At 41.6% G+C, this 14,526-nt stretch overlaps 2 protein-coding genes across 5 annotated transcripts in view; both read right to left on the reverse strand.

The window, feature by feature from the left end:
- Positions 1–3,257: 3,257 nt before the first annotated feature.
- On the reverse strand, positions 3,258–5,901 carry cyp26a1 (cytochrome P450, family 26, subfamily A, polypeptide 1). Its single transcript, XM_076998586.1, has 7 exons — positions 5,614–5,901; positions 5,228–5,452; positions 4,862–5,143; positions 4,606–4,761; positions 4,380–4,514; positions 4,131–4,283; positions 3,258–3,948 (listed from the first exon to the last, which is right to left on the reverse strand). Exons 1-7 carry the CDS (start codon positions 5,800–5,802, stop codon positions 3,610–3,612), a joined length of 1,479 nt encoding a protein of 492 aa, XP_076854701.1. The 5' UTR covers positions 5,803–5,901; the 3' UTR covers positions 3,258–3,609.
- Positions 5,902–11,232: 5,331 nt separating this feature from the next.
- The window catches only part of exoc6 (exocyst complex component 6), a 31,225-nt gene continuing 27,931 nt past the window's right edge, over positions 11,233–14,526 (reverse strand). For 2 of the 4 annotated variants that reach the window (XM_077000020.1, XM_077000019.1), the window contains 2 exons: positions 13,627–13,739; positions 11,234–12,746 (listed from right to left, as the gene is read on the reverse strand). In XM_077000020.1, coding sequence (XP_076856135.1) covers positions 12,614–12,746; positions 13,627–13,739 — 246 coding nt within the window. In that variant the 3' untranslated portion in view covers positions 11,234–12,613. Of the gene's footprint in view, positions 12,747–13,626; positions 13,740–14,526 lie in introns of all 4 variants that reach the window. The other 2 variants (XM_077000018.1, XM_077000021.1) reach the window with 2 other exon arrangements.

The raw sequence follows: 14,526 nt of genomic DNA on the forward strand, positions 1-14,526 counted from the left end.
GCACTGTAGTATTTTTGGTGTTATTGGGTGAAGAAATGTTGTGCTTCTTCTCATTCACGCCAGGATTTGCGACATATGGAAGCCGCTAACTTCAAGAGAAGCAGCTCGAGGCCATTGTCAGTCATGAACTGTGAGGAATGTTTGAACTTGTCTTCAGAAGCGTGGCAGACATTACAGTTGGAATGCTGCAGTAGCAGATGTTGTCTTACAAAAAGCCGTCATTATCGCTCACCTTGGCAGGTCTTCCTGGGATTATTGTATCCTGTTTTATTTGCTTGTCTGGTTGTTGGGTGTTTTGGGATCGTTTCAAAAATGAAGAAAGAAAGAAAAAATGAATGAAAGAAAGGTGAAAAAGCAATCTTGGTTGAGAGGGAAGAGATGTTACATGCTGAAGATGTGGCTTGAGTTTCCAAAAGCCTCATCTTACTGCAGGCGCTGATTTGAATAAATTCTACTGCATTGCCCGGGTCATCTGAACATCATAGTGAGAGCAGAAACCATGTGTACTGTCAGAAACAAAAGTGTTTGTTTCTGTGACCTGAGGAACTAGTTGAAAACTACTCACTCATGGACTACGCCTGCATCTACAAGCAATTAAAACAAAAAAAAGTGATTAGCATTATACATGTAAAAGGAATGTTTTTTTTCTTATAGGATCACATGACCAAACATGCAGTCAGCAATTCAAGAGCAGAAGTGTGAGCGACTCACTCTGCCCCAGTTGCAGGAACAAGCCATTCATCTTCATCTCTGTGGGATCACCACACTCACCTTGCTCAAGTAGCTCTAGTATTTACTTTCCAAAGGACGTCAGGAATTTGTTTTCACCTGTTTGGTCTTATCGTCGATGGCTTCCTCTGTTATTCTAAAGGATGAATGGGATATGGATATCATCCAAGCTGCTTGTTCGCTGAAAACTGAGACAGATGACTTGCGTCTCTCCTCGCCGGGCCTGCAGACAGATGCCAATCGAACCGTGTCAGGGCGTGGCCCCTTGCACTTTCACGAAATGAAATCATTTGACCGTTAGTTCAATACCCAGTTTTAAAGCCTCCATGTCCCTCCCACAAAGGCATTCTTGCAGGACACCCAGATATTTAGTGATTTGAGAATGATTTTCCGTTGAATGATACATGCTGTCATATGCACAAAACAACACAAACAAAATGACACAGTGCTCATCATTTTCATTGAAATGGCTTAGAATTATGGTTTGAGGTATTTTGCTATTGGTGCACTAGACATGTGAACCATGTCACTTTCAGCTGTTATTGAGGTTAGATTTTTCACCTCCTTTTTATGTGATTTTCGGTGAATTGGGTAGTTCTCAATTGTAGAGTGACATATTCCTCTTACTTCTTTTCTTTTTGTGTCACTTGGGCCTTACAAGTAATTTCAGATCCATTTTCATCATCGTTCGTTTCTAAGCAGACAAATATAGGTCTCACACAACCACAAACTCTTGAGAAATGGACAATTTAATGTGCCTGTGAGGTCATGCCTCTTTGTAAATGACTGAACTTTTCCTGACCCTTGGGACCCGTGAAAAGCCCCCTCTTGATTATCAATAATAGCAGTGGGTTGCTAATAGCTAATCCAAATGAGAGCTGGAAAGGTCTGATATGATTCGGCAGGAGGGCAAGAGTGCAGCAGACATGTAAATGCCATTACGAATGTTCTCATTGACTTTTGTAGTAATGAAAAAGCCATTTTCACTGAGATGTCGGAGAGCCATTTCTCTGCCAGTGGGACAGCTCCTTTACACCCTGTCTAGTATAGCGTGGAGTGAAGTTTAGTCGGAGCCCCTTAACGTTCAGGGGCACTTGTAGTGCCACTGAGGTGTCACTTCTTTTGGGACGGGGAGTCACACAGAGTTCAAAGGGAGATTTTCTAAGATTTTGCAGTTGTCTAGGCACATGAAAACCATCACCATATTTTAGAACTCACTGCCTCTGGAAAGATTTTTTTTTTGTTTTGTTTTGCTTCACATGCAAGGAAAAAAGTCTTTTTTTAACCTATGGTGTAAAAACAGCTACCCCTTTCTCTTTAAACTGCAAAAGCAGTGTGTCTGAACAGAAATTGTTACGAAGGAGGTCCAGCTACAATTACGTTGATTTACTTGACCTCAGGCTTGAGGAACTGAGTAAAAACAAGAGGGTCTGAAATCGCTTTCATTGGGCTGCTATAAATTCTGTATATACTCACAAATTTAGACAAAAAATGGCTCTGCAAGTAAAAAGTTCTGTTGTCAGCTCTCGTTGTTACACAATAGGCCAGGCGGAGGTTCTTTACAAGGTAATAGGAGGAAAAGTTCAGCTGCATCTATCACTGGGCCTGGACCTGCGCGGATAGGAGGGACAGACATAAAGGTGTCAGCCATGTAGCGGGATGGATGTAAATCAGGACCCTGTAGAACGGGGCAGAGAAATGGCTCACAGAGGCATCTGCCAGGCCCCCTCGCTCTCTCTCCCTCTCTCATTCTTTCCCTCTCTCCCTCTCTCCGTCTCCGTGGTGTCACGCGAGGACAAGTCCCTTCCTCGTGACCCCCGTGCGCTGGGAGACCATCTCTCCTCTGCAGCTTTTGCACCCTCGTTTCCCCTTCTGTTCTTTCTTTTCTCTTTAATGTCGCAATTTGTGAGATTTCGCTCCTGTAAGGCGGAGGGCGAGGCAACAGTTAAGCCGGTTATTTTACTGCGTTAAGTCTTCATCATCCCATTCAAGTCGCCTCCTGTTCCAGCATTCACATGAAATTGCCTCTTTTGTGGGAAATACGGCGTGACGGGCAGTTGCGATATCGCCACTGCATCGCTCTGCTCCTGCCTTCCTCCCTCCAGTGTGAACTTTCTGCCACCCTCCAGCACCCACCGTCTCCAAGGTCACCCTGGCCCACCAAATGTCTTCACAGAGTTTCTGCTTCTTTTCCTCCTTCCCTGTGGCCCAAGTCTACTTATTTCTCAGTGTATACAGGACTGGCCCGGCTGCATGTGAGGGTTTGAAATGGAGCTCCAAATTTAGTGGACACAGCTTTACTAGTTACAAGGTGTATTGCAGTTATTTTAGGTTTTTCCAAAATGAGTTTGAGCTTATAATGTTACTTCCCCATCAGAACCATCTAGGTACATTACTGTGTACTAAACTGGAATGTTTTTATTATTTAATTGGAAGTTTTTTTCCTGCACTTCTAAGCCAGTTCAATACTACAATATTATTGTATTACAATTGCTTTATTGTATTTTATTATAATATATCTTGTTGCATCATCTTTTCCCATTTTAGACTTTAACTGCAAACACTGTTCAGCAGTGATCGAAAATATTCAAATTCTCAGTGTTACAGTTTTTTATTAAATAAAGTTCATAAAGCAAAAAGTAACTTAAATAAGTTGCATTCAGTACAAAATCTATTTACATACATACATCTACATTATATATACACACACACCACTGATACCTCAATGAAATACAGTGATCCATGAAAGTTGTGCCCTTTGTTAAAAGAATTAAGCTATATACACTTATATAAAAACCATCTGATACATATTCATCTTAAAAGAAAAAAAAGTTATATATACAATTTCCAAATAATTAGCACATGTTTCAAGTTAACATACTAGTTGCTGATGTAACGAGTGAACTTGGTGGGAAGATTATCCACAGGGTACACGGTTGGGCCCGTCTTCATTGTTGGGGGTCCATTTGAAAGTGTCCAGTTGCAGTGCTGTGCCAACTCAACCAAAAATATCTTGAGCAGGACTTTGGCAAACTCCTTGCCCACACACATACGGGCTCCTCCTCCGAAAGGGATGTAGTTAAACCTGGGGCTGTCCTCAAAGCCTTTGGCCATGAATCGCTCGGGTTGGAATTCCTCTTTGCTGGGGAAGACATCTGCGACATCATGTGTATCACAAATACTGTAGATGACATTCCATCCTTTGGGAATCTGATATCCCTGGAGAAATAAATTCTCATTAAAAAATCTGACCACTGTGACCATTTTGACACAGAAGACTACCATTTATGTGTGAGTATACATCCAAACAAAAACATTAGAACACTTTCAAAATCTATTAATCTCAGTTCACCACAGGTTGACTATTTTGATAAACAATAATGCCTGTTAAAACTACTTACATTAAGTTCAAATGTTTTGAGCGCCACTCTGAATCCCCCAGGCACAGGTGGATTAAGTCGGAGGGTTTCCTTGATGACACACCCAGTGTACTTGAGATGTTCTAGTAGTTCTACAGTTAAAGCCTTTTCAGGCAAATCCATACTGGAAACATCCTGTTGGAGAAGAAGGCTGGGAAATTAGGATCCATCAATACATCTTCCTGTAAATGTCACAAAATTAAATGTACAACACATAAATCTTTAAAGTACCTTCTCTGTGAGCTCCTCTCTAATTCGCTGAACCACCTCCGGATTTATACCCAAAAACATCACCAAAGAGGTTGCAGTACTAGCAGTTGTCTCGTGACCTCCAAAAAGAAGTTCAGTTGCAGACTCTTTCATTGCCTGAATGTGAACACAACCTGTGTTAATACCACTTTAAATAACACGTTTAAAATCACAGCTAAACAGAAGGTCCAGCGAAGCGCGCGCTTACCTGCATGCTGAGCGCCTCGTTACTTTTCCTGCCGTTTTCAATCAACAGTTGGAGCGCATCTTTGTGTGTAGGCTCGTTCTCGTTGTCATCATCCTGAATTTTCTTCCTTATATTCTCCTCTATTTTAGCGTGAATAAAATTGCGTGCCTTCAGACCCTGTAACATTCGTTAATTAAAACAAGACGATTAGACAATAGGTTTTGCATGAACGAACACGAATATATAATACCAATAACCCGATAAAAGAAAAACTTACCCGATAAAAGCCACTGAAAGGGACATCAATAGGGAGAGAGAATAAATTCTTTATCATTTCTTCAAACGCTTCGACCAGTGCTTGCTCGTCCGTTTTGATCTGGTCGGGATCAAACCCGAGCAAGATCCTCATGGCGATGCGAAACATGAGGCGCTTCATCTCCGGATACACCAGGACGCACGAGTCCCGCTGCAGCCAGTCCGTGATGGCGCACCGGACCTCCTGCTGGATCACCGGGATGTAGTGCTCCAGCGCATCCCGAGAGAACGCCCTCATCACGGCCTGAAAGACACGCGCTTCACCTTTAGTCCACGTTTCAAACAACGCGTACAGAAGGTTCGTTCGGCAGCCGAACTGCGACCGTACCTTTTTCCTGTTTCGGTGCTGGGTTCCGTGTACGTTGGATAGCGTATCCGAACCGAGGATAGTTCGCACAGACGCGGGCCACTGGGCAGCGACCAGCTTGTGCTCACCCAGCAGAATCTGTCTCACGTTCTCCGCACCCATCACCCTGACGGTGGGATTACCGAAGAGGTGCGTTTTGTAGATAAACCCATATTTCTGACGCTTCATCCGAAGGAATTTCCTTCTCTGGAATCCAGAAAAAATACAGCGCAAAATGAGCATGGATTACAGAAACATGAGCAAATACAACTTCAGAATAAAATACATTAAAACAAATACAGTCCATATAATATTCAGTTTTTGCCTGCATAAGGTGTAATCTTATTTTGCGCAAAACGTCGATTTACCTGGAGAATGAGCTGCAAGGTTTCTCCAATGAAGGGTAAGCCCATGGTACCTGGAGGAAGGGGACACCGGCAGCTGCCATCAAGCCCGCGAATGGTGTAAACTCCCCACAACTTCACCGCGGCTAAAAATAGCAATACTGGAAGCACGAAGGTGCACAGCCAGGTTACAGCCAAAGTGTACAAACTCATACTGGAACGCGCAACGACCACCGCAAATACTTAGGAGATAAATGTTACATGGAACTGAAAGTGGACGGGTAATACAGCCTTTTATACCCATTCCCCATGTCTCGGCCTCCTGTTACCTTGGTCAGATAAATTAGTTCACACAAAGTTCATCTTTAATTGTGGTGTCATCTCGCCCCGCCCATGGGGCAGAAGCTGCTCTAAACTTTTAACCATTTGTTATAGGCGCATTTTAATACCACCTCCTGTAGAAGCCAGACAATCCGAGGATTTAACTTTGAAAAGGTGTTAATTCCCCAGCACAAAAGGAAGCATCCATGGTTCTTTGTTTAGAATATTCCGCAGTTTACACTCATTACTCCGGCTTAAGGGCTGCACTTAATTGCGCACCTTAAAAAGTTAAACCTCTTCCTTTATATTTTAAATCCATTTAAAAGCTTCAAGTATTAGGTCATAGGAACCTGGCTTCTTAAACTTTACAGTTTAAAATGTTACATTAAATGGATAAATGAATATATATATAAATATATATATATATAAATATATATATATATATATATATATATATATATATATATATATATATATATATATATATATATATATATATATATAAATATATATAAATATATATATATATATATATATATATATATATATATATATATATATATATATATATACACACACACACACATTTACACACATTTATTTTCAGGAGCAGTGTGGAATATTATTTTAGACTCTAACGTGGAATTTAATCGCAGTTACTATGTCTTCTTGCGTGGCAAATGAAAGAGAAATGGCGTGTGGAGTGACGCGGATATTAAAATATGATAGCTTGCTGGTGGCGGGTTCAAACCTGGGTCAGCGTAAGAAGTGACGGAGCGAAGCAAGGTTACCGGTACATGAAACGTAAACACGAAGAACCACCCACAGCATTCAGGAGTACTTTTTTACGACAGCTATAACACGGGGGAAGCAGGCAGGGCAGTTAGGGAAGAGACAGAATGGCTCCGAATTTTACAGCGACGCGTTATGGATTTCCCTTTCTCGGCGTGTCCACGTGGCTGCCGGAACGATTACCCGGCATTTCACCTTTAATTCTTTATGGTAGTGACTTCCAATGGTATGAAGGCATGCGCACGATTTGCATGTTTGGGGAGGTTTTTTGGCATGTGTTTATTTGAGTAACGCATTCATATGGTAAACCGTTAGGCTGCGTGGCCAATGCAGTGTTTTTATCGTAACCAAAACTTAGATGCACACAGTGAATATCCAAACTTGGACTTCTTTGTGAAATTTGCAGCCAAATGATGCACACTATCTTCCCTTGTACGAACTGAAGGAATGTGTGAAATAGGCTACTTAAATATTAGCATACTTTGCCCTCTCTGTACCACAAGGATGCTACCTGAAGTTCAAGTATAGTTCATTTACACAATATAAACAATGCGTAAATAGCTGTATCTGTAGGTTCAACATCTCCCTCTTGAATACAGTAATGTATTGGACAGTAATAGGGCCCGATCTTGAGAAATTGGACTTGACATATTACATATTATGACATTTGCCCAAGCTAAAAGCGCGAGTATGAAAGTTTGATCAATTCTTCAATAGTGTCATTTTAAATTATTATGTATTCATTTTCAGTAGTGTCACCATATCTATGTTGTTATATATGCAGTGAGCACTAGTCAGCCGTAATAATGTCACCTACATTCCCTTATAATAGAATATGCCAAAGCAATCGTTTGTAGTTTCGCCTAAACAGAGTCAATTTTTCAGATGCGCAAGTGACACGTGAGTTTTTCCTTCTATTCAGTAATAGGTTGTCTAATATATTGACATTACTTGGCATTAATAGCCATTGCGTGTGCTGCAGAAGGCATCGGGAGCCCATCATCAGCTATTAACGCTGGAGGGCTCTACTCCCCACGGTTCTCCCCCGTTCCCAAGCGCTGACCCGCTTATGACCTACAGCGCGGACCCTGACATCTCTGTGAACTCTGGCGCAAACCTCGCCAAGTTCACTGTCCATCAAATAACGAGATACGCAGCCCGAGCACCAGTAATTACAGCAGGAAAACTCCATTATGTACACTGCGATCTATTCTTTCGCTGCAAATTACAAAAATCAAATAAAGAGCGCATGAAGTGTAGCCTTCTAATTGGGCCAAGAAATAAACTGCCTATTCACGTGGGTGCACATGTTTTTCTCCTTAAAGAACGACGGATTATTTTATCTTAATGTAACTTGACCAAATGAATGTATCTATATTTTGGTCAAACATAATTTGTATGTAGTAAAAAAAAGAAATCTCCGTAAATATGCCAATAGGCTATAATTCTGAGTAAATATAGCCAGCACAGACTTTTGAATTTGCGCTTTTTGCTGTAACCTACTTGCATGTAATTGCTCAAGTCCGTGACACGTGGCATAATTCGGTCCTGACTACGCAGCCCACCAAACGACGACAGTCTTTGATTTATTGGTTTACATGACATATTGCCCACGAACGCGGTTTGAACCGCGCGCACCGCGGGAGGGGGGGTCAGGAGAGCGCCGAAAAACAGTTCACTAAAGGGTCAGCTTGCCGACTGTCTGAAAGGTGAAACCTCTCCTACATCAGTGCTCGGCTGGTAAAATTAGTATTGATTCCGAATATCGGGAGGAATCCGAAATCAAAAAGGGTTGTTTGATTCCTGAATTTAATTTTAATTGATAGGATCTGTCTCAGTGATTCACACTAATACTAACGGCTTGTGTTCTTCCTGGTGTATAGGAACCAGTGAGAAGTGGCATCAACATCTTCTAGGAGCAAATGAATGCTGAACAATTGTGTTAATTCTTTCCAAAAAATTTAAACCTTTAAAAACAGGACTAGTCTTAATCTGATTATAAATCCAGGCCTATATAGTTGAGATATGCAACTTCTGTCTGACCCTCGCTCACTCCCTGTTGGAAGGGCTGTTTTGCAGCATAACTTCACCATAGCCTGGTAATGTACTGGCATTGCCCAATAGCGTCACATTTCAAATAATTAGTCAAAAGTATCAAAATACAACAACAAAAACAGATTAAGAAAGATGCACTTGGTGGTGTGGTTCTTTAGGACTCCTGCTTTGCTGTTGTAATCAAATGTATTTATTCTTTTTTTCCCCTTTTTTCTCAAATGCTTGTCAGGATTTTTATTTTTTTTTACTGTTTTGGGGTTTAATCCGCTTATAATTCAAGAAAAAAGGTTTATTGTGATCCCGTGCTGGTGCTCTGGGCTCTGAGCAGTGTCTTTGTCCTTCAGCCTTGGGTCCTCTACCACCTGGACGGAGATCTTGGATGTTGTTCCTGGGCCTGCAGTCATTCTCCCCATATGGCCAACACCGCCCCTATTATTGACTGGTTACTAGTTTACATTTATCGCAATGCAGATCAGCTTGTGTTATTAATCAGCAGCTCTTCTTGCCATATAAGCATCTCTCCTATTGTTAGAATGCTAAAGCAAACCAGTTAACATCTCAGTGGTTTCATTTTGCATCCATATGCACCCACGTCTGCCAGATACTCTCTTCCATTAAAGTCATATTGCTGACCCATTTGACTTCAAACAAATAATCACAGAGTTATCGAATGATGTCGAGTGGAGAATATTGCCACTTATATAAGTATTGCCATATTCTGATTCTCATAGTGTTCGTAATCGTTTATGGAGTGTGTTGATGTCAGAACATATGAACAGCCTCTACCACACTTCCCAGTGCAGCTCTGTGTGCTGCCACTGGATGGAACAGAACTGAAGTGTCTGTATTTGCTGTCATGTCACTCTGAGTGAAAGCCATCTGGGTCCAAATTGCTGGCATACTACTTCACTGGACCAGCTCCGGGTGTCTTTTATGCTGCACAGAACACCCCTTACTTAACATGAAAGAACACAATTACTTGAATGGCAGTCAAGTTGTATATGTCTGCTAGAACTGGAACTACTGCAATCAAGTACAGATTGACAAGGATACGGAGGTTTATAGTTAGAATAATACATAAAAAGCTAATTAAACATTTTAGCTGAACATTAAGGGCCTGTGAATAATTACATTAATCACAATTTTGCATCACTGTTGCATTATTACACATGTAGTGTATTAAGGAACCATTTTGTGAATGAGAAGAGGTAGTTCATGACTTTGGAGTTACTTCACCTTTTTCGATGCTGAAACCCAACAGCACTTTTGCTGCAATCCAGAACGTGACCTCAAAATGTTTCATCATTGTATGAAAGTTTAAAATGCTTTAAAATTTGTCTTACTTTTCATTGTTTTTGTGTGAAGTTCCCCATGAGTTCAGTGTGTTTTTCTCTAGAAAGAAACGAGTCTACTGTGTGCAGACAGTGTCGTGCTCACCCGAAATGATTTTAGATATTTTCTGAGCCAGTGATGCATATTATTGGCTTCAAGATGGGTTTTAAAAGCGTTTCATTATTTTTTCCTGGTAACATGACCTCTTTAAAAATAGTATACATTTGAGGGGGGTTGCATGCAAGTATCTTATGTGTGAATTTAGTTGTGGTCAGTGCAACAAAAGTTCTTTGAATAATTTAATATCAAAGTGTCATTTGAGAAGCCTGAATTTACCTTGAAGTACCAACATGCTTATTAAATGCCTTTTTTAGTCTCCAATCTACTTCACATTTTAAGATGTGCTGCCTGCCTAAAACAGCCAATGAAACATGAGTGGTAGACATATCCCTTAGGCAGGAGCACCTTGCTCTGTTATGGTCCAGTGCAGGGTCCACAGTTGCTAGGTGATTGCTATCAGCAGCAGGAACATGAGCACGTTTCCCATCTAAAAGGCTCACGTTTAGGCTTCAGCAGTCCCGTATCCTCACCAAACTGATGGGGGTCACTGGAGGATACAGGACGCCATCAGTACCTTAGTGGTAAGACTGTATGTTTATGTTTATTATATAGGACTGCCATCAAACAAGTAGGAAGTTCAAGACTAGATCTATTCTCAGTTTAAAACAAAACAGCCAAGTTGTCTTTGATGAGAGCCTTCATATTTGTAGTGTATCTTGTTTGAGTGACTATACATATTGGTGGAATTTGTAGGTGGAAGGAATGCTCCACCTTTACTGATGTAGTTACAGTAGTATAGTGCAAAAAATTATATTTGGTTAAATATCACGTTATATGTTCCTTTTATTTCCGATTGATTTATTAAGTTTCTTAAACTAGTATAAATCTGATGGAACTTTTCCAGATAGAAATTTTACAGTCTAGTCAATCCTTTCCACAGCCTCTTTTGTGCCACCAGACTGGTTTGAAATGAAACATGTCAATCCATCACATCATTTCAGTCTTCACATTATTTCAGTCAGTCTTCCCGCTGTTCAAATCCCCAGCCAAGCCTATTTAATCTCCGTGGCAACAAGTGACAAATGAATAAATGAAGTTTGGTGATCACATTTTATTAAAGCACACAAAGAAAACAACTGGGTTGTGGAAACAGCTGAAGTTACTGGGTGCTCTCGCTGACATTCATGGCAGGGTGCTACAGCTGCCACTCGCACATTTCTTGGGCACTCTCACTTTTTGACACTGAAATGATAAATGGGGTATAAGGTAGTTCTGTTCGGTCATGACACAAAAGGGGAAACCGAGACCACCCTGCCACAACAGATGTGACATCTGAGAATTTCCAATACAATTTTAAAGTCTACTTTACATATTCAGATTTAGGGAATGGAGTATAAGTTTCCCAATGTTTGTGTTAAGAGAATCTCTACATTCCATTAAAACAAAATTAAAACAAAAACAGGCAAATTAAATATTTAGTGCAAAATGCTGAAAGACCTAGGACATCGAAATCTGAAACGCAGCTTTGCCTCAGTGACTGGACCAATTATTGCTCATTTTGTTTCTTCTTAGTGTGTAATTTCAAAACATTCAAAACTTAAAAGCCTTCATTACACCCTGAGGAAATGAAAATGAAATAAAACCCTATAGAACAATTGCTTTGAATATCAGGTACTTGAAATGTCAAGTTCATCTTCCCTTACAAGAAGAAAAGATTATGAATATGTGTATAAGTTACTAAAAGGTCATCTGGCCTTCAAATATTAAAAAAAAGAAACGAGAAAAAATCCCAAGCAAAAAAAAAAAGAAACCCTTCAAACACACATACTCATGCAGTTCCCTCCAACCAGAGCCAAATGTGACTCAAACCCCACCTGTGGGAAGCAAGATTTTACGGTAGTGTGTTAAATATATTTAAAAATATTTACAGTAAAAACATAAATCCCTATCACACTATGGATAATCTCAGAAAGATCTTCAAGTGAACATCAGTCCTGTAGGTAGACTTCATTATCCTTCACATTCACATTTGCCAGCATTCTGAACACACTCCATCATAGTGATACAGTCAGTTCACTTTCACAATATACAAAACATAATTCTTGGCCATTAAAAATACATTACAAGAAAAATTACTGTTTAATTGTTTAAGTTTGGTAAACGGATCCCTCCCCCCCTTTTGTCCCATATTTACAATATCAATTAAGTGAGAAATGGAAAGTGACACAGTGGGAGACATTTTGGCAGAGGACGCGAGATACGAAGTTGTCTGAATATACTACATCACTGCATAACGAGACAGAAACCGGTACTGGTGATGGGCAGTCAGCATCAGGTGGACAGCCGCGGTGTAGTATGCTGCTCACAACTCCGCACCACGCCTTTACGTCCTCCAAATAAAGCTCAAGGATGGGGGTGGAGCCACGGGGCGGCATGCAGCCACGGGTGGAGCGCGGGTGGGGTTCTAGGAGTGCTGGGACATGCCGTTCACCAGGCTCCGCAGCTGCTTCACCACCGTCTCCATCAGCTTCTGCTTGTCGCGGTCGTTCTTCCTGAACTGGGAGAAGAGGTTGTTCTTTTTGCTCGTGTCCTTCATCCTGGCAACACAGGAGAGGAGAAGGAGGCCGTTACAGCACCGCCACGTTCTCACCAGCAGAAACCATGAGCTGTGGCTGCCGATGCTTTCTGTTGCACATCGTGTGTTTAGGGAGGGAACACATTCCACAGAGCACTGCTAACATTTTAGGGGCTACATACATTAGTACATTAAAATGAGTGCAATCTTAACCCCAACACTCTCATCTCTGCTCTGCAGGTGTAAGTCTAATATGAAAGCAGGTAACCAAGGCATTGACGTTAGCTGCAATACATTTAATTACATTTGCTCGTTTGCTATAACTAACAGAGGTGTATACTCCAGGTTCAGAAAGTAAAAGTCCTCACCAGGATTTTGCTCAAGCTTGCTAGATTTTCTAATTAGTGCAATCCAGGTAAAATGAGTGGAATCAACACAATCCAGGAAGCCTGAGCAAAATCCTGGTGAGGACTTTTACTTTCTGAACCTGGATTATACACCTCTGATAACTAATGGCGTCTGCGTCCACGGAGTCCACACGCTATGATCCATCTGATGGTGACCATTTAAAACTAAATACACTTTGAAGTCAATACTGAACACCAATCATTTTTGTAAGCATATAAGAACATTCCAAGAATGAATTGCAGTATGAAATTGCTGCTACATACCCTCTGTTCACTCTGGTGTGTTAGCAATAATAGGATAATAAAAGACAAAAAAGAGGAGGAAAAATACATATTAGCTAATAACAGAAAGGAAATCATGTGTGACACCATTAAACATTCACCTGCTGCTTAAACAACATTTACACCTTTCTAGAACATGCCAAAAAGTGTTCTGATTTTAGAAAGTGGCGGATGGAACAGAGGAAATATAGGATGTGTGAGATGATTACTAACTTCTCCAGAAGTGCGAGCGCCGTGGAAGGGTTGACACGGAGGTACTTGGAGGTGGGCTGGCCGTAGTCCGCCAGGTACGTGGACCAGTCCCACACCATGAACAGGTCTAGCAGCTGTAACGCAAAGAACCACGCCCTCCATTTAACTGTGATACAACTGTAACACAAACAAGCGCAATCGCCACAACCACGACGATCCGGGAGTGCGGGTAATACTAATTCGCTGGAGAGGTGAGGTGCTGGAGTGAGGTGGGGGGGGGGGGGGGGGGGGGGGGGTTGGAGATGCTGGTGGGGGTTACTGCTAGAACCCTTGTTGGGAAGCTGGGTTCTGGTCCTTTAAATGCAAAAGGAAGAACATTCCCCTGGGTGACCTCTGGATAACCTCTACAGGCACTAATCCAAGGACACATTCTGGCTTGCAGTCACGCTGCTACGTGCCTATCTACCACTCTGCGCCTTCAGCTGTGAAGCGTGGCCGGACCGCAGGCGCATTGTGCTTAGTGAGATCGTGAGGGGCTGAGATGGCTCCCCTCAGTGAGCGCTAACCCATATGAAGCAAAGGGGGAGAACTGCTGGGTCTGGGTTAGGGAGGCCTGCTGGCCAGAGCATGAGGAGGAGCCGTTTGCTGATCCTGATGAGCTGTGGCATTGCCACCAATAAAGCAAGAGGCCAATGGGCCTGGGCCAGTGGGAAAATGTCTGGAAATGCTAACACATGCAAGTTCCATGACAACTTGGCCTTTCTAGGCTATTAGCATTGGTATAGTGGAGGCCTGGTAATGTTGTAAAACCAATCCAAATATCCTTGATCTCACTAATTCCTTTTCTAAGGCAAAGCAGGTAGTGCTATAGTGAAACATGTAACCTTTCCTAACCCAAGTTGAAAAGGTCTGCTGGCACCG

This window comes from Brachyhypopomus gauderio, chromosome 3 (assembly GCF_052324685.1).
Source record: "Brachyhypopomus gauderio isolate BG-103 chromosome 3, BGAUD_0.2, whole genome shotgun sequence".
NCBI classification, from domain to species: Eukaryota; Metazoa; Chordata; class Actinopteri; order Gymnotiformes; family Hypopomidae; genus Brachyhypopomus; species Brachyhypopomus gauderio.

Bases quoted from the DNA above. Each gene is read 5' to 3' on its own strand.
- cyp26a1 (XM_076998586.1), bottom strand. From the start codon at position 5,802: ATGAGTTTGTACACTTTGGCTGTAACCTGGCTGTGCACCTTCGTGCTT. The intron at 5,453-5,613 runs GTAAATCGACGT...TCTGGATTCCAG, and splicing joins CCTTGCAGCTCATTCTCCAG to AGAAGGAAATTCCTTCGGAT. The intron at 5,144-5,227 runs GTACGGTCGCAG...CGTGTCTTTCAG, and splicing joins AGCACCGAAACAGGAAAAAG to GCCGTGATGAGGGCGTTCTC.